Consider the following 25,883-nt stretch of genomic DNA (forward strand, 5'->3'; position numbering starts at 1 on the left):
ATTTGTTTAATTTCTTTATGCTGTTTTGATGATTATGTGTTTGATTCTGATATTTACAATTTTAATTGCTACAAAGAATTCTTGGTAGCTGGTAAACGTCACATCAGGACTCAATGTCTTATTGTAAAGTAACTAGTTTCTATAGTTCGAGTCAAAAAAAGTGTGATGTCTGCCTCTGAAAAGTAGAAGAAAATGGAAATATTCTAGTAAAAAATAACTTTGTGCTCATCAGTAAATATAGGTGTCTCCACCATTTTCTGTGTTATATCTGGAATATGGTTACACCAAATTAATAAGTTAGTAATGTGCATACATAATTGACAGCATAGCACAGGAAGCTAAATCTGAAATAAACTACAACAAAGATTAATGTAATGGTCATAACACACACACACACACACACACAGGAGTATGACTAGGGCACCAAAATGTTCAGAAACATTCCTGCTTGCTGTACATAGTAATGTTATGCAAGATTTTAAAGAAATTATAACCTTGTAAAAGTCCAATTCATGCCGGAGCCACTGTGTTGGATATAGCATACACTGAATATATATGCTGAAGTTAATTATACAGGTCTACTGACTGATTTACAACTTTCCTCTTTGGTTGTTTCTATTTTTGCGTGTAAAATCAGTGATACCTAGTTCTTGGGGCGGAGGAGGAGCGTTTCTCCAGTGACGCACGCTGCGGAGCTGCGGAGGGAGGCACTTCGGTTGTGCTGACGTTAACGGGATGAAGGAATGTGATTGGTCCTCCGTGAGCCCTGGGCGTCAGCGGAGATCACGACGGGAAAAAAAGAAGGGAAAAAAACCAGAGCGAACGGTGAAAACTCCGACAAATTAATATTTACCACGGACGTGAACGGCCGTCACAGGACATCGTAGCTGGGCTTCGTCTCGGTCACCAGTCGGTTCGGAGGGAGCAATATATGTGAGGATTAACGGAGAGGAGGGGTGGGAAAACAGACTTGATTACCAGCTGCGACTATCCGGATTATCCACTCGCTGAAAAAGGGAAAACAAGCGACGCACCGCGGACGTTTCGCCGTCCAGAGAGGATGAGGTGACCGCCAAGAAACGGAGGAAAGTCTTCGGGGTCGGAGTTGGGAGACTGAGGGGGACACAGACACGGCCACTTCGCCCGGACGGATTATTAAATGTTGTCGTGTAAACTTCGATGTCGATGCCGTTGTAAAGCGGCGCCGCAGGAGCCGAATTGACTCGGAACAAGGTTGAATCGTCCCCCTGCGTTTAGTTCATTTAGAGCCCGCTCGCGATCCAGTTCGCCGGATATTGACACGAAGAAGATCGGTTGCTTGTGCCGATGCCAACGGCAGACTGCAGGTTGGTCCATCATGGCCGGATCATGAGGTGCTTGACTTATCTGCTCCTACTTCCAGAAACACTCAAAAAGTCCAAGAAGGTCGGCAAGCTCCCGGGCAGGCTGCCGGTATGTTATGAGATCCTGACTCTGTCCCTGACCAGCAAGAAGAAGCAGCAGAAGGAGAAGAAGATGGCTGCGGAGTTGTACCCCGCCGCCAACGCCAACAACACCAACCTGGCCAACGGCACTACGGTCGCGGACACCGAGAAGGCGAAGGAGGTGCAGGTGAACCAGGCCAGCAGCAGCAGCGCGGCGACCACCCCGACCACCCAGCAAAACATTAACAACAACAACGTAGACCCACCCAGCTGGCAATGCAGCCACCCCACACTGAGGGAGAGGTAACCACTCACTCTGCCACCTTCTGCTCAGGTTACTACTGTGGGAAATTTCCGAACGATCTCCATTTTAAAGTCGCTGCAGGCAGAGACGAAACAATGGGCAGAAAGTACATTAAAAGCTCGTTAGCTGATGACAGGACAGTGCGACCACACTATAAATCACTGTATTAATGACCATAATGCACCATAAGATGCAATAAGGTCAGTCCACACTCCTTGGTGGTGTTTAACTGGCTTTTTGGGGGAGAAAACTTTTCCTGCAGGCAAGATGTCATCAAGTGATTTCACCATCACGGTTTAAAGTTCGTACAGTAGCCTGCATTTGAAATATGAGCTGCAGGGTTCTGCATCCAATCTGGACACAGTTTTTACGCCACAATTTGTACCACAAGTGTGTATATTCTCCATTTGTCTTGGTGTGTTAGCATAGTAAACTGAATCCCTCGGTTTTTGACTTCTTGTCAAACAAAACACATTTTAATAATGACTGTGGGCTTTAGGACTGTGTGATGGTCCCATGCGTTAATACGTAGATTCAACTATAGAGAAAATGACCATTATTTGCAGTCCCACAGCTGTAGCTTTATCTTCACTAAATACATGAAAATAACCAGTGTCTCTAGGCAAAAAGTGCGAGTGTGGGAGGACTTGATGTAATACAATAGTTATGGGTGAAACCTGCTCTGCTCTTTTAGAAACGCCTTGATGTTTAACAACGAGCTGATGGCTGATGTCCACTTCATTGTTGGGCCCTTGGGCGCATCGCAGCGGGTTCCAGCACACAAGGTAAAAAGCCGTTTTACCTTTTGGAAAAACTGTTTTTGACTTCCTGTTAAGGGAAAATAGAAACGCCGGAGAGAGCGTTTCGCTAGGTTTTATGAGCAACGTGGATTTTTGCCTGCTAAAGAAATAAAAATATTGTGCTGCATTAAGGAAACTGTCTATGTTCCTGCTCCTACATTGAACTTCGCTAAGAGTGATTGTTGTTACATGTGTCTGATGCATCTGATCCTCCCTCCTCTCCTCTCCTCCCCCCTCCCTCCTCTCCTCCTAGTACGTGCTGGCCGTGGGAAGCTCGGTCTTCTGTGCCATGTTTTACGGCGATCTGGCAGAGGAGGAGTCTGAGATCCATATCCCAGATGTGGAACCTGCTGCTTTTCTAATTCTGCTGAAGTAAGCCACAAACCATCCCTCACACAGCCAACCAGAAGGAGAGATGACAAGCGCAGTCAGTGTCACTTCAAAGCATATTATTACTCATCCAAAGCTAAGCAGAGGCGAATGCCAAAATGCTGGGAGCGCCAGAGAGCAGTGGCAGCCGCTCAGTCTGTAATTGCTGGTTTTCTCAGGACTCATTGTTAACTAGAAACATTTTTTTTTCATCCCCAGCCTGACAGTTTTCTTACAGGGGAATATATGCAGACTAGTAGTTATAAATAACCTGCCTTTGTTGCTCAGTCAGTTGCACCGGCTAAGCCAGCATCATAGGCTGTTCAACGATATGGCTTTTGAGAAAAGGACAAGATGTTGTCACACAGTCCTTTGAGAGAAAAAAGGCAGTTTTTTTCCCCCCCGTTGCTATTTGGTAAAAATTCCTTGATGCAGACATTACAATAGAAACGAGAGAAGCTTGTTTTTTATAAGGATCCAGAGTCGCATTGCATGTTTGAACATGCTTCATTATGCAGGCCATTTTAAAAACACGTACAAGCACATTTACTGTCATTAAAAAGATCTTTTCCTTCACCCAGGTACATGTACAGCGATGAGATTGATCTGGAGGCAGACACGGTGCTGGCCACCCTGTATGCTGCCAAGAAGTACATTGTCCCTGCACTGGCTAAGGCCTGTGTCACCTTCCTGGAAACAAGCCTGGAGGCAAAGAACGCCTGTGTGCTTCTCTCCCAGAGCCGCCTGTTCGAGGAGCCCGAGCTGACGCAGCGCTGCTGGGAGGTTATCGACGCGCAGGCTGAACTCGCGCTGGGCTCTGAGGGCTTCTGTGAGATCGACCTGCAAACACTGGAGATAATCCTGCGCAGGGAGACACTCAACACCAAGGAGGTGGTGGTGTTTGAAGCAGTTATGAATTGGGCCACAGCAGAGTGTAAGAGACAATGTCTGGGGCCAACCACCCGTAACAAAAGAGAGGTCCTAGGCAAGGTGCTGTTCTTAGTGCGCATCCCTAGCATGAGCCTGGAGGAGTTCGCAAACGGGGCAGCACAGTCTGATATCCTGACACTGGAGGAGACACACAATGTGTTCCTGTGGTACACAGCAGCTAAAAAGCCCAAATTGGACTTCCCTCTGACTCAGAGGACGGGCTTGGCACCTCAGAAGTGCCACCGCTTCCAGTCCTCAGCTTACAGGAGCAATCAGTGGCGCTACCGTGGCAGGTGCGACAGCATTCAGTTTGCAGTGGACAAGAGGATCTTTATCGCTGGTTTGGGGCTATACGGGTCGAGTGGCGGCAAAGCAGAGTACAGCGTCAAAATTGAACTCAAGAGACAAGGGGTGATCCTGGCACAGAACCTGACAAAGTTCGTGTCAGACGGGTCGAGCAGTACATTTCCGGTGTGGTTCGAGCATCCCGTTCAGGTGGAGCAGGACGCGTTCTACACAGTGAGCGCCGTGCTGGATGGGAATGAGCTGAGCTATTTTGGCCAGGAAGGCATGACGGAGGTGCAGTGTGGGAAGGTGACATTTCAATTCCAGTGCTCCTCCGACAGCACCAACGGGACCGGAGTACAGGGAGGACAGATCCCAGAGCTCGTGTTCTATGCATAAGCTGCTCTGGACTGCTGAAAGAAAATTCTGTTTATCCTCCCAGCCTTCAAAGTAATGTAGCATTAAAGACACTTGAGCAATGTCACACTAAATGGCCTGGTTAGTTCTTTGAGAGACTTTTAAAAGCTAAAAAGGAGCTGTTTTATCTAATTTAATTTAATGTTATTTTTTATTTAAATATTTGGTTAATGTTATTTGCTCTGATGCCTGTGTTGTAAGGCTGCGTCCGCTGTAGAAACAACATTAATACAGCGATTTGTGGTTATATAATCAAGCTGAGCTCCACAACTGGAACAAGTAGGGACTGCTTTAAACTGTGTAATTGCAAGTCTATATACAATGTTGTTACTATAGTCCAAGCAGCTATATTATACGAAGAGCAAACTTTATGTAGTGTTACGATTCTAAATACAACAACACTAAAAGAAACCTTGTTAAACAGTTGTTTTGCACTTAAGAGGACGACGGCCTGAGAAATGTTGTCTTTTGTACAGTACAGTTTAACTGTTAACAGCTTGACGCTGTCGGGGTCCAGATGTTTTCTGTACAAGAATGCTTATACACCTGATGATAAAGCATAAAGGTTATAATGTGAGCCACAGATGTCACATTATTATGTTGTCTGTGTGAGGGCAGTGGGGATTTAAGAGGCAGCAGCGCCCTCTGGGTCCACCTCAGAGAACTACACCTCAGCCATGGTTGTACCGAGTGGCCTTAGGGGCACAGGATCAGGGGTCCCGGAAAGTTGTGGGGCCAAGAAAGCAACAGCAAGTCATTTCGTGTCGCATCACAGAGCTCAGTCAAAAGTGGGAATGTCGAGAAATGTTTGTTCTGATTCTGTTCTCTGTGGAGAATCTAGAGACACAGGGTTGGATGTGACATTTACCATATCTAGTTTATTATACCAGATGCACCTGCACAGTCCTTCCTTAGTCCTTCAAATTAAAGTTAGTAAGGTGATTTCAAACATGCGACAGCAGAATTACTCAATCTGCACAACAGACCTCGGACAGTGTAGTATTTTGTCTAGTAAAGTGTAGCGTATTTTTTTTTTTTATGATTAAGAGCCTATTTCTACCTCCAGCCCTGACAGCATAGTTTCAACATAAGCTCATCATAAGATGTGTGAGGAGCTTTTTTTCCTGTTTGTGTCGACGGGCACATCCATTTCTAATCCTTTAATTCTTGTAGCCTATGTGTAAAAACAAAAGCACAGGCAACCAAGAAAATTGCAGCTGGATTCAGTCCAGTTTTAACTGGAGTTAAGCCTTATATCTGCAAAGTTCAAGACCGAGATGAAATCCATGTTTTGGTCAGCCTCTCTGGGCAGAATAGGAATCGTTTATGATCACCACAGCAATTAAAAGTTATTTAAAAGTTAAAAGTTTTGGGGGTAAATCCTGGAAGCATGTACATTTAAAACACATTATTCCAATGGTTTTTTCTAGGGAAATAAACGTAAAGATAATTCCGTGTGGGTCCAGGCTATTGTGAGAGGCATTTTTCCAGTATTTGTGATCATAGACACGGTAGCTTAATTGGTTGCAAAAGTAATGTGCAGATTCATTGATAATGAAGCCAACCAGTAGTTAAATGTGTTTACATAAAGAGGATTTGCAAACTTCACCATCTTTACAAAAAGTCACTGCATTGTAAATTTAGAGGGGAAAAAGAAGGCAGTACCTATAGCCGGGGCGTTGATGCACAGTTCTCTGGCCAGGACAAGAAACGTTCTTCCCAAGACGTAAACGTTCACCTGTGAAGGACAGAACGTTGAAAGACAAAACATTAGACAACAAATCAGGAACAAGGCCTCATGCTGCCAGTTGAGGCTAATTTTCTAACTAGATTTGAGTGCATGTCGCAAGTGAATGCAATTCACTCCAGGAGCCATTGAACATATTCAAAGCCACTTAGAGAATTACAGAGGAGCCGGAGCAACAGTCTGTTTACCTCACCAGATACGGGAGGAGCGTGATTGAGGATGACAGGGACTGTTGCATCACAGCCAGGTTACCAGATCTGGTTACGTAATCGAATATTTCACTTCAATGTGTGTGATTAAACGCTGAGCTCTGCTGCTATTAAAAAAAAAAAAAAGCGCGTCTCAGTCTGCGGAACAAAAGCTCTGTCGATTATTTTCTAATCAAAATATCTGCCACTCGGTCCTTGGCTGTGCCCCCTGCATCTAAATTTGAGAAACCTGTCAGACAGCACTGGGTTTTCACTTGCACGATTGTAAAAATGACATTTAAATCAGTTATTTATGCAGTTTTTTTTCCCCCTTTTACTGTCATGCCCTGAGATGACCCCGATACGAGGACATGACTCATGTACCTGCACGTTAGTGACCTTTACAGATATCTGCACTGCCTGCTTCTCCAGAAACAACTGCAGTAACAACTGAAAAACACAGTAGCTGAATTGATTGCTGGGCTAAAAGCAAAACACCTTATGGTGGTTTATTGAAGTTGAGATTTGCAGACATGACAATTATAATTCCGTCTTAAATGATTTCACGCATCAGGTGCTAGTTTCACACTGAGCTGCAGTCATTTTTTTAAATACCAAACAAAAGCTGTTCACAAAAGTCAGTGTCAAATGTGGGAGCTCCTAGTTATTCATTTCTTCTAACTGTCAATTTTATAATATTTTATTTTGGCAAAGCTCTGGTACGACTGCTAAAAGATGGGGCTTGTTTAGTTGAATGCAGAGGTGGAGAACATTAAGCTGAATCTAAACAACAGGAGGAGGAAAACGGTTCACGGTACATGAATCAGGGTTCTTTCATCAAGCACACATTTATTTTTGCTCTGCTTCTTTTTCCTACTGCACACTGAAAATGAGGATTTGTGGATCTGGGTGTGTAAACTTTATCTTTTGTTTAGTTGAATGACAACTGTAGTCTAAGGGGAAAGGCGGTCGATACATTTTTGCTTTTGGGAATAATGCTCAGATTATTTCCTGGACCCCATTGACTGCATTGTAGCAAGGCTGAAGTGCGTCACCAGCAATAAGCTGAGAATGGATTTTTTTTATTTTGGGCCCAAGTTAAACATCGCTCCATATTCAGAGCTCTGAAAACGAATCTGGCAAATTCATACACTACGGGACTGACTTTCAAAGTCAGTATTGACAATCTGGTCTCCTGTGCAGGTAAAGCAGAAACTGGTTCAGTGGAGAAAGTAATGGTTGGATGAGGGCAAGCGTGTCATCAGGGTTATCAGGCTGGCACCTCCCATCACAGATGTTTCATTGTATTTTTGCAAAAGCACCTCCAGAAGGCTCAGCAGTAAACCCTGTGACCCCCCCCCCCCACCCTCTGATGAAGAGCACTGCTGAATAACAAAGCCACCAGGCTGCACATCTATCATCATCTTCACAAACTAACAGCAATAAAGCTCAGAATTAAGTTCCCGAGGGTCCTGTGCTGAAATGTGAAGCAGAAGGCAGTGAAAGCTGCAGGATCAGGTCGTGAACTCTGGTCAGATCTCTGTCATTCCTTCAGTTCAGACAGACAGTCTGTAGACCTCCAGGGAGGGGAGGGAGGGGTTGGGTGGAGCAGACAGACGGACTCTTGCGCTCAGCCCCCTCTGGAGTCGGGCAGGGACACAGATTGCTATTCTGGGAAGTGGATTCCAGTGAGGAATTTACACAAAAAAGGACAAGTAGTGGGGGAAGAACAAGTGCGTCTGCTTCAAAGATTTTAAATTTGAAAGCAACGATGTTGATATTGTTTGTTTGTCTGTCTCAAGGAGTCAAGAATCAACAGCTTTACAATTTCAATTGCAGCATTTTATACCAGATCTATTTAATAATATTTACACAATTAACAATGGATCAAATACATAGTAAGAGACCAGTTCCTCCCAGTCCTGCAGAGTATTTTAGCATTTCTCAGCTCATTTCGCTTCTACTACTACAAAGACAACAACGTTCAAATATTGGATCAGTTTCAGCAACATCAACCATGTTTCAGCAGGTTTTCAGTGCACATCAAAACCCAACAGAAGCCAGACAAAGTCCGCAAGTAGCCGGGACAATGTCCACTTTAGTCAAAGACAAAACAAAAGAGGAGCTCATGAGTCAGGCTCACCCTTCTGTCCAATCAGAGAAAGACATGATTTCTGCCTGATGAGTAAGTTTTGGACGGAGTGCAGCATTAGCAGGTGAGAGGGGTTTTACCTTAATTCAACCTGGTCTTGGAACGACTCAAACAGCTGCCTAAAGTAGTTTAACACCAACACATTGCAATGGTTAAATAAATAAATAAAAAGCTTCCAATTAATCTCAAAATATTCACATAAAGCACAGTAGATGGGACCTTTTAATAAAACACGTTTTTTCGTTTTTCCTTATGTGAAACCAACACCTCCAAATAAAAGGTCATCTTACAGATTCATCCAGGGCAAAGATTCATATTATTCCTAGATTTTGACATTTACTTTGCTGAATATCATGTCGTAACTGATCAAACCTGGGCAAAAATATTCAAGTTGTGAAATACTAGAAATTTCTGATTTACAGTAAATATTGCAGCAAACCAAGTTAACAATGACTTTTGCACTGTAATGTTAATTTATTCACTATGACCATCTAAAAACAAGTCCAACACACTAGTTTTATTAATCTCACACACACCTCTCAAAACCATTCGTCTCTGAGCTGACTGTAATATCTAAAACACTGAGCTCAAGTCTTGGAGTTAAAACACGTCATGGCCTTGAACTGCCGACACACGAGAAGCTGACAGGAGCGTAACGACGTTCCCACTGCAGCGTTAAGTGACACTTTCCCGGTCGAATGGTCGAGACTCTGATCTGAAACACTGTAGGATTGAGCCTCGCCAGGTGGCAGTGACCGACTACAAGGGGGAAAAGCTTTCAATTAAAAGATCCTGATGCGACTCGTACGACCGAGGGCAGCTGCAGGGAAAGCATCACCAAAAACATGTAGTTAGAATGTTGTCATGTGCCAAAAGACTCGCTCAGGATCCGAGAAAACCCCTGACAGACAGAAACCATATCTGTAAGTAAGAAGTCCTAGATAAAGTTCAGAATCCTTTGCATGTTTGCAAGTGTCCTGCACTTTGTGAGGACCAACCTTGATGAGTTAGATTTATGTTTGAGAGACTGTTCAGTGGACAGGCATGGGGTTGCCTTCATGTACAGGGGATTGCAGGATCTGGAACACAAAAAACTAGGCAGGGAAACACCTAATGATATTTGGAATAAGGGTTTGACAGATATGAATCTTTGTTCTATAAACACCAGACGCTGCCTGACATAACTCAAAATGATTCACAGGCTACATTATTCAAATGTACGGCTTCACAAAATCTTCCCAGAAGGTCTCCGATCAGTGATAAGTATGAACAAGTAGAGGCAGACTTGATTCGTGTTTTACAGCAAAAGACACCGAAAAGATACATCAACTACTGTCTTATGGACTCACGTGCCAAGAAACTTATTCTCTTATTCTTTAAAAAAGGAGGAAGTGCCAACTATTGAAATGTGGATAACAGCAACTGGAGGAATCTGAACTGAGTTGGCCAGCAATGTACTACAAATGAACCTTTGCGCTACACAAATGATAATGTACATCTTACTAAACACTATTCTGAATTGAGGATCTGAGTTGAGGTGATGTTGTACACTGATTAATAAAATTATTTTACTTTTCATTTACATTGTTTGTATTTTCCATCATGTGTGGCCATTCTACATTTCCTTGTTATTAAATCATTGTATATTTTGCTTTGTGACAACCACAATAAAATATCTGAAACAAAATCTTGCTGTATGTGTGCAGAGATGAATATTGTGTGGAAATAAAAAAGTTTAAAAACCAAAAAACTATCTTAGCATGTGGGTAAGTGAAAGCAAACTGGAGAGGCATCAGAGGGGGACAACAGAGAAAGCAGCTGAACTTTAAAGCCAATATTGATCCGGCCATGATCAATGATGCCCTGACTCTGCTTCAGCAGCCGAGACTGACAAAGCTCCTCATTCATCTAAACAATGCCAGAAAGACCAAGTGGTCTGGGTGTGGATCCATGAAAAAAGGGATTGGTGGAATATCACCGCCCCCACAGCCACAGCAGCCTAAATGTTGGGCATTAATAACCCCCGAACACCACCCACCCACCACCCACCATCCACTTCAAATCCACTTCCAGCCTCCACAAATGCCGGGGTGGGAGGGAGGGAGGGAGGGAGGGATGGTCAGCTCCTGCATGACAGCTGGGCGCATAAAAATAAAAGCCTGTGACCAGCTGTGACTCTGAGAAATGTCCCACCACCACCACACCCCTGACTCACTGAATCAGCTGCAATTAAAAATGTAGGCAAATGGCAGGGCTTCTAAATTTACACACACCCACCCACCCCTCAGGTTTAATTACAAGTGTGAAAGTCGAAAAGCAAGATGACAGCAGGAGCAAGCGGTTAGGTTGAGATGCATTACTGGAAAGGAGGAGAGAGTTTAAGTGTATTTAAGTGGCTGCTCTAGCAGCGTGAGCATCACCACCTAAAGTAATAAGTAAAAAGTTTCCTTCCAAGTCTGCACACGCTCATTTAAGTTTAGTTCAAAATTAACTTTCTGCAAACTATTTTAATTTCAGTGTGGTCTTGAAACTTACCTGCAGGATGTCACTAAGGTCCAGCAGCATGTCTGAGAGCAACAGGTTAAGAAAACCAAAGGAGCTGGAGCTAAAAAGACGAATTTGTCATTATTAAACAGAAGATGCAGTTTAATCCCAAAGTCAGCTTGTACGGTGTGTGTTGCTTGTGACTCTCCACCTGCACGGTGGACAAAAGCCGATATAATAAAATAAGTACAACAAGTTCAGCACAAGCAGCTGAGTCAGTAAATCTAATGAGACTCTGAACCATCACCTCTGACCACAAGACTTCTCTAAATATACTGACGGACCTGTCGCTGCCGCACTTTGACCTCTCGTGTACACACACACACACACACGTCTGCCTTATTAGCCTGTAGACCCTAGACGTCCTCCTGGAGACTGGTCTCCGTGGCAACCGGCTCTCCGTGGAGACGGGGGACTTGGCAGCGACAGGTGCACCTGTCCGCAGGCTGCCGGGGCAGATTAAGCAGGGTCCCTCTGAAAAGGCCTCACAATGGAATTAGCACAACGGAGACGAAATGGGAAAGATAATCGCAGCACACGCAGATTACAGGAGACTCGGGAAAACAAACAGCAGCAGGTCCTTCAACACATCTGGGTCTGATCGGAAAAAACAAAGAACTACACATGGTGACACAGGAAGGACGGGGAGGATGATCCACGATGACTCACCTCAAACATCTGCCAAAACATTTGGGTATAATAAAGAAGATTCTCCCGTTAGTCAACGAGTTCTTTTTATCTGTGATTTTAACAGAAATGTGCTTCTAACTTTTTCCTCGGCATTTTCCTTTCCTGTCCCCAGTTTAGCCAAAAAGATCTCATCTCCCCGCATCAGTGCCGAACCTCACCACTGTCACTGTGGAAGAATGAGAGCAAGTCTCTGCAGGAAGCCTGAAAACTAATGAAAATAGTGTCCACAGCTCAGTTTCTGATGCAAGTTCATTCTTTTTTTTGCATTTACTCCAATACTGGCAGCATGTTTTTGTTTTTGTTTTTTAACAAATTTCTTTACCGAGTGTGACCAATTAGAAAATGCATAAAGACTTTTAGAGACTAGTTGTAGCCGCCTAACAAACAAGTAGCAAGTAAGCGAAGTCTGGTTACAGATGAACACAAACAGCATCAGGTTTTAAAGTAAATTGCTATTATTCATCAGGTTATGTTGTGTTGGAGTAACCGCATTTTGTTCTAAACACGGCATGGAAACAAAGGCAAAAGGAGGCAGAAACGGTTTGAAACCAAGTAAAAAGGTTGAAGATGTGTCAGAAAGTTCAGAGCAATCTGCCTGCAGACTAGAGATGCAGACAGTTGGTCCATCCTCAGCCTGGCTGCTTTCAGATTCACTGAACATTCCCCTTCTCCCTGTGTCTTTGACCTGATTCTCCCCTGCGACAGCATTACAGACTCACCCAGCTGTGGAAAAGGAAGTGAGCAGAGCTATTTTTACCTCGGCTTCACTCCTGCTAACACACACTCAGGCCCGGTAAACAACTCGGCAGGAAGACATTATACCCTCCTTGCCCCTCTTTTGTTAGGTAAATCCATCCCTGCTGTCCTGTGCTGCCGTTACATACATAATCATCCTCAGAGGTGAAGTGAGTCAGGAAGCTGGAAGTCCTTTTATACCAATAATGACACATGTTCCAGTGTTTGTAGGAAACCTTAAAAAGGCAGCGGCAAGCGGCTCGGCCCACAGAAGTCTGCTGTGGACTTGTGATGCGCCATTCTGCATCAGTCTAACGTGCTGCTTTGTCTCAGCTCAAGACCGTTTCCCACTCAATGACTGTACGGCTGATTATCGGTTTGATGTGGTCGTGACGACATAAAAATTGTACCGTTTAAAGAATTTTGGTCTTCAGTCTTTTCGAGGGCTCTTTGACATTTTTATTATTTATGACCGTATCAGTGGCAGATGATGTCACAACGGAGGCAGTCCTACAGTAACTACAGCTTTAGGCTCATTTTGTCTCCGTGTCCCTCTCTGGCCCTATAGTCTGCGTTGTCCTCACCTTAACATCCATTATTGTGCTGCTTTTTTTTGGCGTATTTTGTTACTTTATGCACAAATTGTTAAGTTAAAAAGTCAAAGTTTGAACACGTGAGAATTTTCCACCCTCGCTGGATTTGGAGAGTGTGTCTGTCTCCAGATCATCCCGTCTTCCCCATCCAGACATTGAGTGCGTTTCCCCCCAGTTTACTCAGTCGTGAGTTATTTCCACACTGTCAGAGACCAGAAATCTGTGCTAGTTAATGTCTTCTTAATTTATAAAGACAACCTTTGGCACACACGGACATGTTGTCTCCTCCCACATCCACAGCGGGTTTTATTTGACCTGACACCAATTTAAATCACAGAATTAAAATTAATCAACAGCTGACATTTTAAGCAGCAAATAGGGAGTCAGCAGGAGCGGAGAGTGAGGGGAAATGGTCCTCTGCATATGGCATTGTCCTCTCCGACAGGTAATAGGGAGCCAAACTGGGTGTGTTCGTTTTAACTCTCCATTATTTAGCTCATGACATACAAATCTCATTTCATGTGCCAGCTTTAATATGCCACTTGTTTAGGGATCATTATGATCACTTATGGCTGCTTTTATCTTCCATCGTCTTTGCTTGGTGCATCTTTTTTAGACTCCATCATCTGTAAAACAGACAGCAGTTGCTTCCAACTCTTATAATCCACTAAATATAAAGAAAATAAACGGCAAGGATACGTGGGGTTCCCTCGGTGCGGCAGACCATGTAGAGGCAGGCGGCGATGACGTGGGAGGATCGGCGGCCGCGCGTCAGGTGTCTGGTGAGGGCCAACCTGTAGAAGTTGAAGGCCGTGTCCAAACAGTGTTGGTTCATCTGCAGCTGGTGACCCAGAGTGTTGATGTACTGTTTCGCTGGAGACACACAAACACAGAGTCTGCTCACAGAAACCATGCTGATTAACAGAGAGTGGTGTTCAGCAAAGCATCTGCTTTTAGCTTCAAGAACAAAAAGAGGGAAAACATACAAAGACAATAGTTAAAGTGGAGAACTCGTTTAATGCACTTTAAACCACATTTCTTGTGTGTGTGTGTGTGTGTGTGTTGTTAGAGCAGAGAATGTTTAACTGTGTAAAGACATTCTGATGTAGTTATATTGATTTCAAACTATTAAATTTGAAAAATTCATCTCAACCAGAGAAAAAATATATAGTAAAGGTTTATTTATCAAATTATCACATTTATCCAATTGCACGACTTATTCCCCTTACATGCATATATGACACAATAAGATAAGATACAATAAGAGTGTGTCACGGGGGGCTAACGGATTAAGTCTGCAAAGTGTCCAGTTTGAGTCCAGCTGAACACCTTTGTTAAACAGAATCATCTCCTCCCACATCCACCTCAGTTTAAATCTATCCAATAAACGCGGTTACTGCCCACAAATTATATTTTCAACAAACATTTGCTCAATAAGACAACAGATCAACAGCTTTTGGCTTAACCCCTCAGGGGTCACCACAGCAGAACGGGTTCCACACCTTAACCTGAGTTTTTACGCCGGATGCCCTTCCTGCCGCATCCCTCCCATTTTATCCAGGCTCGGCACCCAATGCTCTGCCTCTGAGGCACCAGGCCCCCCAACTCAATTAAGACGTGTCCTAATATTTCTGATGTTACCTTAAAGATGAACTGAGGTAACTGAATTGTCTTCTCTGTACAATAAGATCCATGAAAATTATTAAATGTTCAAAGAAAAATGGCTTCCACCAAATGTCTTTAAAAGGCTGTTGTAAGATGCATTTTCAGAGACAACATAGCAAGTGAATTTAGATTTTTTTGACAAGAGAAGACTTACAGGACATGAATGCAATAAAGATATGTATTAAAAAAAAACAGCGAGCAAACAAGTGAAGCTTACAACTGAAGAGACGAGAGCAAAATTATTAAAATACGTCAAAAAAATCTGTGCCTCTGGTCTAAACCAGCTCCTGTGAAACATATTAATTTCTACCAAATTTGTCCCACAGATAAGTAGGACAGAGGCTCAGCGCTGCAGCTGTAATTAGGGTTTAAAAAGAAAAACATCTTTCCTGCCCTTAAAAAACGGATTCATTAATAGAAACCTTTAAATAATAATGTAATAAATAACACGCCACAACATTAACATGAACAAAAACTGGGACACAAACATGGTTATAATCCAACATACACACACAAACACACCAAATTCAACCCACATCATCACTTCGGCCACGTTTGTTTATGACAGAAAAGGTGAAAAAGTCGATCCAAGTTTGAAAAAGGCCGAGTTGAAGAGTTGAAGTCATCGATAAACACAGTTGTTAGTGACAACGCAACATGACAACAGTTAGCAAGTGTCCGAAATGTCAATTGACTGCTCACTACTGAGTGAACTACTTAGTGTACGTTACGTAGGAAGTAGGGAATTAGTGAGTGGGGGGTGATTTCAGACACAGCCTATAGGATTTCAAATGTCTAGAATCTCACAGAAACACGTGTGATAAAATGTGACTTCAGAGCAAAAAGCAGCCCTTCTGTGGTCCACCGGCAAAAATAAATTCAAACTGGAGATGAAGTCACGACTGAGAAAACAGACCCAGTGCAATTTATGCATTTGATAGCATGAGCTGGAGGTGAGTTTTGTTCCTAGTCCCAAACGAGGCTGGCAGGAGCTGCTGCTACAAGTACAAATCATCTGTTTGGCGAGGCTCGCTCTCATTGGCCGCTTCTGGTGTCTGCTCAGTGTTCAGTCGCCGAGTCTGTGGGGAGTATCGAGACGTGTCCAACACTCCCTCACACTACAGAATCAGTTGAGTTAGGTTGCACCTCCAAGACTTTAAACTGGCCCCAAAATCATCCCAATTGTCCGGTAGTTTGGCCCCAGCTCGAGCTACAAAGGCCAAAAAGCTCCGCTCACTGATGCGACTCTGTGAGCAGCTCTTTTCACATCACAGTGATTCATTGTTTATATTAAAAGAAAAGACGATTTGTTCTAACACCTCCTGGCTCGGCACTCAGATTTACAGGAATCAGATTTATTTGTTTATTTATTTATTTTACACTGCAGCTCGACTTTATGATTCAGACTGCTGACACCAAGTGTGTTTTCATACACAAATCTTCCCTGAAACAGTTTTTAAAGCTGCATTTAAATTCCAGTCATCCACCTACACTGCAGCACGCCGTGGGCCGATACATGAGGGGCTGCTGATACGTGAACACCAATACACACAGAGGAAGAGGAGTTTGTGCTCCCAGACTTGAATCAGACGGTGGTGAGATAGAGGAGCCTCAGACGGCCGCTGGGGGAAGTTTCTGGAGGACAGAGGGAAGAAGAAGAGCTGTTTCTATCTCAGAGACGCCTGCAGGCTGACACAGTCGCAGACTGCCATAACTCTCCCAACAGACCCAACACACACACACACACACACACACACGTTTTTCTATAGCCGTGAGGATGTTCACTGACATAATGCATTTCCTGGAACCCTACCACAACATTACACATCCCTACCACAACTCAACACAGTTAGCGTGTCTCTAACATTAACAATGGGCAGTGTGAGCAGCACATTGAATCTTTACTAGTCATCTTTGATCACACACACATTTTCACATACACGTGAATTACACTTTGCCGATATCGTAGTTGCGCTCGGCAGGGGTCAGACGGGCCGTGGTGGAAGCGTCAATCCTCACTGAAGCACAGTTCGTACTGTCGAGTCCGAGCATTCAACTTCTACTATTATTTGATGCAATAAATTTCAGTCTCTGCATTTATTGCTTCCCCCCTTGGGGGCGCAGTGGGCTGCACAGGGAAGCCCCGGGGAGCTAGGATGGGTGTCACGCTCAGGGACACATCTGGTGGGTAGACCGGGATCCTGCAGACCTTTAGTAGAGCAGAGCAGCACATTAGCAGATGATCAGCACAGGAGGCCTTCAGGTGCAGCACAAAGTGTAGGTCACCAGTATGTTGGCAGAAGTTTGAGTGGTTTGATAAATGGCCTTTAGCTTGTCCCATTTAGGGGTCGCCACAGCAACCACATGTCCCAAACATGGATTTGGCTTGGGTTTTTATGCCGAATGCCCTTTTATATCTCCAACCCTCCTATTGTATCCAGGCTTGGGACCGGCACCTTGGTGGATGGGCGGGGCCGTGGCTGGTGGGGTGGGATTTGATCCTGTGGCCTTCTGCATCCCAACTTCTACCAAATGAGCCACCAGGCCCTCAACGTTATCAATTTACTTAATGTGAAATCTACACATCACCACTTCATGTTGGTGGACGTTGCCTCAGGGTCCTTTACATTCTGCACCACCTTCCGTCGGCCGAGCTAACATTTTCTAACCATCTTCAGCTGCACAGATACAATCAGACACGGAAAATGGGCCCTTATCCATACACACTTACACAAACGCAATTCCTTGTGCACACAGACACAGAAAATAACACCATTATTCCCCTAATTCTCATGCTCCAATCTCTCACACACACACACACAGTGACTAAACTAGTCCCTCATCTACACACACACACAGACCCGTGTCTACACACACTCTTCATTACTCAGCGTCTGCTGCAGTCTGACAGCTCTGTGACTCTGTGGTTCCAATGCTGAAACATCGTCAGCGGAGCAGACTGTCATCACCGCGGTAACCAGCTGCTCGCCCATCGTATCCAAGCCCTGGCGCTCTGCCCAGCAGCCTGCCAACCCTCGGCCAAGCAGTTGGTCTATTTTTTGTAGATTTCACTTGTTGAGATAAGACTCCTGAGTCAATGTCAGGTCTGGGGAAATCTACAAGGCCCCGGAGGGTCCCCCTCAGGGGCCCCAGGGGAACGGGGAACAATTCAATTTTGACACTGACAGATACACTGAGCTGATAATTGATAAAATGCACTAAAACCCTCCTTCATGGATTTGATCATGTTTGGTTTTCTGTTTAAAATACTGTCGTCATTTTAATCATTTGGGAAAATAACTTGATTGATATAATTAGTAATTAAAGGAATAAGTCACTTAAACGAAATTCATAACTGTTTATCCATTTCCCACAAAAACTTTGCTCATGCTAATTTCTCAAAAGTTGAATACAAATCATCACAGTGAGGGAACAGTCACGGTTAAAAACACTGAAGGAAAAAATAATTGAATTTACTCATTTATGAGTAAATGGACCTCATGATGTGACTGAACACTGAATCTGAGATACATTTATATTTTGATTTGCATATGAAGTGAAATTCCCCTTTAAAAGAGACACACATTAAATTTATTGCAAAGATAAACGCAGCTCGAGCTCTTTTCAACTCAGCTGGGAGCCAAACTTTGAGTTGTTGGATGTGTAACTGTACACTCTTACAGTTCTAAGTTGTAACTACTGAAAGCTAAAGAAGAAAAAACACACAGCTGTGACTTTAAGATGCTGAAAGGTTCTTTGAGCAACTGGGGTAAAAAGATTCAAGGTAAATCTCTGCAAACACTACGAAGCCTTTAATTACTCGGCTGTTGTGTCAGTGGAGGTTAAAAAAAAAACAGACGTGTTGCTACTCAGCAGCTTTTAAAAAGGAACTCTGCACGCGATGTGAAGCAAATTAGGATTAAATCAGATCAAATTGTGCTGTTTATCAAGCAAATATTAGAGTCGCAGGTCTTTTGTTAAATACACACCTCTGTCTGAGCTTTTTGAAGTCCTGTTGTAATAAAGCTCGACACTTGCATAGTTTTACCTGTGTACAATCTAAAACGTTTCAGGCCTATTCAAAGAAAGTGACATTTTTCTACACATTCTGACTATTACACATGAAAATAGAAGGTTCTCATATGAAAAGTTTAAAACAACTAGACAGGGACTAACATGAAGAGCTCACACTTTTTAACTGGATTCACTGATGAAAATGAACAGTTTAACTGTGCAGCGCTGGCTTGTTCGGTACGTGGCGCCCTCTGCTGGTCACTCACCTCTCTGCAGCGTCTGCGCTCTGGACTCCTTCCCCATGCCTGACAGGTGCGCATCTCCAAAAGAGGGGTGTTTGGCTCCAGCTGAAGACACAGACAAGAGATGTCAATGTTAAAAATTAGAAATTTGAGGAAGAAAATAAAACATATACACAGTTAATGTGGAATTAATCTGCTGCACAAGCGCTGATTCAGATGTGAACGAGAGAACACACGTAAACACCAGTTAATTACTTCACAATACATTGATCTGAGTTTCTGGTAGAACAAAGTAAGCACTGTTGTACATGTAGTATTACTTCAATATGTGCCTTATGAAAAAGGTCTCTGAAGAAATATGAAAGGTTTAGGTCTTGTTAACTTTAATTCATGTACAGATATAAGGAGAGAACTACTTCATTTACGGGAAAACTTCATTTAAATTTAATTTTGGCAATAAACTGAGGAAAATCGCAGCAAAGAAAAATGTCTGTTGATAATGATTTTAACTTGTATTAAGCAACTGAAGCAGTAAGAATAAAAAAGTACAGGGGTAAAAGTAACAGGGGCAGCCACACAGCAACATGTGATACACTGTGTGCAGAGGTGGTAGAAGTACACAAACTCAAGTGAAAGTGCAAATGATGGACTAAAAACTCTCCACTGCAAGTACTGCTTCAAATGTTTTACTCAATTAAAATACTAAACAGATCAAGTAAAATGTAGATAGTGTACACAGGTACAAGTACTCCATTAAAAAAAATGTATTTTAAACAATACTGATTTTGGTTGATATTGGAAACATGTACAGCAATTGCCAAAAAGTAAGGATCAAAGGTCACTGCTGGTAAAGGTGGAGTTCATTATAACCACTTAATGTGCTGACAGGTGGTTAACACCTAATTACACATCAGCAGTCATTACAGTAGTTATTGAAAACAGTTATTTTAAAAGGAACCTTAGTGGTTTGTTTTAACATATTTAACATCAACCTGATCAGACGATATCTGACACATTTACATTAACGTGTGTCGTCGGCATCTGTTGACCATCCAGCAGAGCGGATTGCTGCTCAGTTGCCTCGGTGTTGGAGATAAATGACCTACATCGATTTCCTGTCAGTCTCTGATTTTAAAAGGGTTTTACTTTGTTTTAAATGGCCTTGCACCCGTCCACCAGCGGAACAAGCTTCTGTGTATGAACCAGGATTTTTTTTTTGCACTGGACAAAAACATTTTTGTTGAAGAGTGAAGAGAAACTGAGAGAAGCTGATGTGTTGTGAAAACCTTAAAACTTGCACTTTCTTTAAAATCAGGCATTGAATGTAATATCTTTATAACTTAATTTAATATCATTTCAATACTACTTTGTTTTTTATTGAGATTGCATTTTTCTTGTCCAACTTGTCTTCACATCTTATCAAGCAGCTCCCTCCAGTGGACACCACATGAACCACACCTCACTCTGCAGACTCTGCAGGACTTAACTGTCCTTCAGGCCTTAAGTCAAAGATAATCTAAAGGTAAATGTCAAAGATAGGCAGCCGTGCAGCAGCACACACTTTTTCAGAACAACCAAACACCCATTTGACAGGAAACTGCACCATGACTTAATCATTTCTTTAGGAAAGGTTTAAATTCTACTTAAACAGTTATTATATATTCTGAAGTTGGGTCCTGTAGGCAAAGATTTATTTTCATTTCCTTCTGTGCGCAGATAAATCACAGTTTTGTATTGTGTAGATGTGATGTATATTATTCTGAAAAGCATCACCATAGTGTGTCAGTGCTGCTGCTACAGTAGCTCAGAGATTTGCAACATGTCCATCTAATTTAAACAATTTAAAGTCATTTTTTGCCCAACAAGATGAAATCTATAAACTATTGAAGCAGGCTGACCACAAAAGTATCTCACATAAAGTCAATTAATTCAGTGTAACTTCATGTTTCATTTACCATAACCTGTTTCATTCTTAAACTGAGTTTTAACTGTGTAAGTTAATTACAGCCTGTATGTTATATGTGACATTCTGCATTTATTGTAAATGTGCTTCAACAGGGGAAACATTTTACTCCTCTGTACTACTGTCAGATGTTGGTAGGTTTGTCCTGATGCTGATGCCGGAATCAGGCATCGGGCCTTTATGTACTTGTAATCAAAACACGTTAACCTCCACGTGTAGGTGGAAAAACGTCTGTGGTTTAGAGCCGTTTTGAGATAATTGTACAATAATTGATGAGGACAAAAACAAAGCTGAATACAAACTCCGCTGTGCTAAAGTCTTAAGATATAGTTACTAACATACTCATACTCCCGTATTTGGAAAACCTTTCATATTTGCGACCAACAACAACGAGTGTTGCATACAGTAACTAGAATGTTCCCTTTATGTTCCTGTGCAGACTCTACAGTCCATGTTGGCCACACTGCTCCAACCAGGATCTCACCCCAATTCTGTGCTCTGTCCATATTTCAGTCCTTTTCAGTGAAAGTTGCCGTTTATTAAACACTGGTCTGAACCATATTTGTTTTGACAGAAGAAGTTGGGGGATTTCAGTTTTTGTGAGATTTGCTCAACTGCAATGGATTGAAGAGGAATTTTCGGTCCAGTCACTGACACAAGCCAAACAATATCGTATTGGTGTTAGTGCTCAGTATCGGCGACTACTTAAATTTAATTAATTTTAATTTAATTTGTACTCAGTCTGAAAAAGTGGTCTTGGGACGTCCCTAGTTGTTGCAGAGTTGATGGTTACAATGGCCATCTTTTGAAGGTGGCCTGGTTGCTCAATGGGTAGAGCAGCAGGATGGGATGCAGAAGTCCGCAGGATCAAATCCCAGCTAGACACTCAGATCTACAGTAGCTCTTCAGGCACCGCCCCATCCCAGTGCGATGGGTTAAATCAGAGAAAGAATTTTTCTTATTTACATCAACGATTTGGGTCAAAATTGGTCAGAGGCTGATGACAATCATTTACTGCTGTGGATCAACTCTTGTTCAGACCACTGAATCTCTGCAGAAAGTCTTTGTTGCTCTTCAGCACACAAGCCGGCAATAGACAAGACTAAGCTTATGATGCCCTCAGTGTCCACTCATAAAGGGAAATACATGTATAAATAGCTGGGTGTCTTCATTTTGTTTTTCCTTTTAATCCAAATAAGCGGCTTGTCGCCGCGACGTTTTTTAATCTGTGCTGGATTATGGAGATCTTTCATATAGACATGTCTCCGAACGGTTGACTCTGTTCATCATGCTTCTCTGAGGTTCATCACTAATTGTAGTGTCGAAACACCACTGCAAGTTATATTTTGGGTGGGATGGTCTGCTCTGCTCTGGCCACATGTACGATCAGTCATTTCTATATGAAAATATACCAAAGCAATACTTGGATTATTGCCCACCGACATGTGTACTTTAACTGTACATAGAAGAGATGAGAAATATTCTCTCTGTTCAAAAGATTATTTGTTGCTTCCTGTTCCGTACTGAACTGGGTGAAAGGACTTTTGTCCGTTCTGCAGCTTTTGCATGGAATAAGTTGCAGAAAGACTAGAAACCGAGTTAATTTCACTGAGCACCTTTAAATCCAAACTAAAGGTTCAAGGCCGATTCCATAACATGCTCTTGTTTTTTCATAATTTGCTTGTAAATTTTTGTGTTTCTTTGTGTTTTGTACTTGCTGCTGCTTCTTGTCCAGGACTCCTTTGTAAAAGAGGTTTTTAATCTCAGTGGGTTTTTTCCTGGTAAAATGAAGGTTGATGTTCTTCTTCAGATCTTATTTGTATTTAGATCATCAAATTCAGCACAGAAGAGAGACTGTGTGTGATAATCAAAACAAAAATACTATACACAATTGTGTTCTCATGTTAAATATCAGTTTGTGAATCAGTACTTTTAGAACATTTTCAGCACATTTTGATTGCTCTGGCTCTAATAATAATAATAATAATAATAATAATAAAATGATTTGCCACTTAACCCCGACCCTGCAATTCAAAACATCATATAGAAATCGCATCACAATTTATTTAGGAAAGTCGCTGCAAAATCAGGCACGATCACAAATACGTCGGAGGGACTGACTAACAGAAAATATTGGTAATAGCATAATGGCTGTTAGGTTAGTCCTGATTTGACCATAAACTGTAAATCTAAAGTGAAAAAGCAACGAGAGAAAAAACACCTGTTGAACTCACACCGGCTACGATCATTCACATCAAGTCCAACGAATCTGTTCTTACCATCTGCTGAGACAAACTGTCCTACAGCCAGCGACCCTCCACCGCCCGTCTCCACAAACTCCACCTCAGACACAATGATGTTGTCCTCCAGCACAGAGCCACAGCCCATGCAGACCGCGTCACCCCGCGCCTGGTCGACATCGATGTCCGTGCCGCCGCAGTTCTTACACACCTTGGAGCTCATGGTGTCACACGGCACAACTCAAAACCTGATGGGAACAAGATGAGGGGTTGATGTCGATTCGATTACTTGATTATGAGACTTGTATTTACAGCTTCCTGTGGCGAACATCACGCAACACAAGGCATGTTTTTCTTCTGAGGGTTTTGGGCTTTTAAACAGACAAATGTGCCTGAAAATTATCAATCTGAAATTATTCTAAAACTGTTTTTAACAATTTGTCAAATATTCTTTGGTTCCATGTTATCAAATATGATACTGTGCTGCTTTTCTGTTCTACAATCACAATACACTGAATTCTTTAGAGTTTTGACTGATTTTGAGGGGAAATATTTTGTTTTTTTCCCCTTTTTGTGACTTTTATAGACCAAATTTATCTATTAATCATAAAACCTATTAGTGATCTGTTATTGACCTCTGATGTTTCAGAGGTTAGTGACTTATTAACAGTTCAGCACAACTTCCTAGACAGTCTAATTAACTGATAAAGCCCGTTCCCCCTCCCCAGCTGTGCAGTGCCGGTCCAAGCCCGGTAGAAATTGGGGAGAGTTGTGTCAGGAAGGGCATCCGGCGTTAAAACTGTGCCAAATCAACATGCGGACAATGATCCGCTGTGGCGACACTGAACTCACGGGATAAACTGAAAGAACAAAAAAAATAAATATAAGCCCAAATAGGTCATAACATTGAATGTTTTCCTTTGGACACTAGTTTAGCATCTATTTCCTCTTTTCTACCCCAATCAATCAACTCCTCTTTACTGAGACATCACTGGACTATTAGGAGCTGAATCAGAGGAAAAAGCAGCTACAGCACTGAGGGGTCTCTTACACACTGTTGCATCAGTTTGAACTGTGACCCTTTGGAAGATGCTTGATCAACAAGCTCCAGCTGTGTTCAGTCCAAACTTTTACAGGGTTGTTTAACAAAGAACCTGTGCGACTTCTAACACATCCGTTGTATTTGTGGTTAAAAAAAAAAATAGGCATATTGTCTGTGAGACTACAATTTAAATTGTTGGGTCTCAGTTATTGTCAATTCTGGGTGTTTTCACTTTTTTATTGCTTTAATTCTGCTAAACATGCTCCACCACTTCACATTTCTGTAACCGAATGTGCAGTAATATTGAACTTCTATTTGATTTCATCTCAATTATGGACACTGCCAACTTTGCACTTTTGATTTTCATCTGCTCTGCCACTCAAAGGTCATTGAGTTTGTAGAAATCCTACACAAACTTGCTGCTGGAGGTTCCCCATCATAAAAACCGGACTTGTGCAGATTCAGGTTACATTTGAAGGTGTGGCAGCTAGTTTTTAACGTCAGTATGACACAGCAGTGCATCACACTAATTCCTGACGCAAAAACGAGCTTTAGCTCACATTACAGATGAGACATTAAAGCCCCTTCTGTGGGGTTTTCGTGCACAGTTACCGCTGCAGCATCCAGCAGTGATTGTGCACAACTTCACCGGCTGCTCTGCTCCACTAATTAGCCCCCGCTAGCTACGTGGCACCGCTCAGTGCCCGGTGGCTAACTCCGGGTTTTTCTTATTTACATGCCAAATTTCGGGTCCTTTGCAGGCCAACTGTGTCCGTCTCAGCCCTGACACGTACCGTTTCTCCTCCACACTTCAGGTTTGCTTCACATGACTTGATTTAGCCGTTAGCTGGAGTCTGAAGCGCCCATGTGGAGCTGCCGACAGCTGATCGGGAAGCTAACGGAGCGCTGCGGCTAAGCGGCAAACCTGACTTTAGTTAACGCTTTAGCACACAGCTATGCTCTGTGTGGGTCCAGTTAGTCGGTTAACCGGCAGACACGCACATTTCATGGCAGTTTGTGCTGACAGCGTGTCCACATACCTGCAATCCGGTGAAGTCCGACAGAGGCAGCCACGCCGTAAAAACGCCTGTCAGTCTCCTCCCGAGCGTTTGCTCTAACAACTTCTCAGCGACTGTTCCACTTATCTCATTGTAGCCGAGGGTCTGCAGCGGACACACGACGCCGTGACGGCTCGCAGGTTTGACAATTACTGCAACGCCGGCGCGATCTGCAGCACAACACGCCAACATGTGCTTTTGATGCTGGGAGCACACGGACGAGACCAACACGCTCCGGAGGGGTGACGCGGTGTCCTTATACCGTTTAAGTTACACGGTCTTTGTACAGTGGGTCGGTTTTTAGTGACCCAGAGCAGATTTTTCTTTAGTGTTTAAAGTTGTGCTTTATAAAATCAGGTCTGCATAAGAAATATGAGAACAAAAGAAGTTCCGGTTGGAACCTCAACCCCCACTATTTGATGGCGCTTTTACGACACCGCTTTGAAACAAATAAGTTAAAGGACAGCGGCACAATATTGCC

General features: G+C 42.9%; 2 protein-coding genes across 5 annotated transcripts in view; one reads left to right on the forward strand and one right to left on the reverse strand.

Moving 5' to 3' along the window:
* Positions 1 to 25,618, reverse strand: part of brf1a (BRF1 RNA polymerase III transcription initiation factor subunit a) — a 103,117-nt gene extending 77,499 nt beyond the window's left edge. The window contains exons 1-6 of one of the 2 annotated variants that reach the window (XM_067479395.1): positions 25,385 to 25,618; positions 23,342 to 23,550; positions 19,124 to 19,204; positions 13,878 to 14,051; positions 11,152 to 11,183; positions 6,195 to 6,267 (exon numbers count right to left, since the gene is read on the reverse strand). In XM_067479395.1, coding sequence (XP_067335496.1) covers positions 6,195 to 6,267; positions 11,152 to 11,183; positions 13,878 to 14,051; positions 19,124 to 19,204; positions 23,342 to 23,525 — 544 coding nt within the window. In that variant the 5' untranslated portion in view covers positions 23,526 to 23,550; positions 25,385 to 25,618. The remainder of the gene's footprint in view (positions 1 to 6,194; positions 6,268 to 11,151; positions 11,184 to 13,877; positions 14,052 to 19,123; positions 19,205 to 23,341; positions 23,551 to 25,384) is intronic. The other variant, XM_067479394.1, reaches the window with a different exon arrangement.
* On the forward strand, positions 779 to 5,106 carry LOC137101242 (BTB/POZ domain-containing protein 6-B). 3 transcript variants are annotated; one of them, XM_067479396.1, is made up of 4 exons: positions 779 to 1,727; positions 2,423 to 2,513; positions 2,782 to 2,900; positions 3,479 to 5,106. In XM_067479396.1, the coding sequence occupies exons 1-4, from the start codon at positions 1,327 to 1,329 to the stop codon at positions 4,509 to 4,511; spliced, it is 1,644 nt and encodes a 547-aa protein (XP_067335497.1). In that variant the 5' UTR covers positions 779 to 1,326; the 3' UTR covers positions 4,512 to 5,106. The 3 variants fall into 3 exon arrangements, with proteins under 3 accessions (XP_067335497.1, XP_067335499.1, XP_067335498.1); XM_067479398.1 differs by lacking the exon at positions 779 to 1,727 and adding an exon at positions 1,752 to 1,928; XM_067479397.1 differs by lacking the exon at positions 779 to 1,727 and adding an exon at positions 1,962 to 2,118.
* Positions 25,619 to 25,883: the final 265 nt, after the last annotated feature.

Source organism: Channa argus, chromosome 16 (assembly GCF_033026475.1).
Source record: "Channa argus isolate prfri chromosome 16, Channa argus male v1.0, whole genome shotgun sequence".
Taxonomy (NCBI): Eukaryota; Metazoa; Chordata; class Actinopteri; order Anabantiformes; family Channidae; genus Channa; species Channa argus.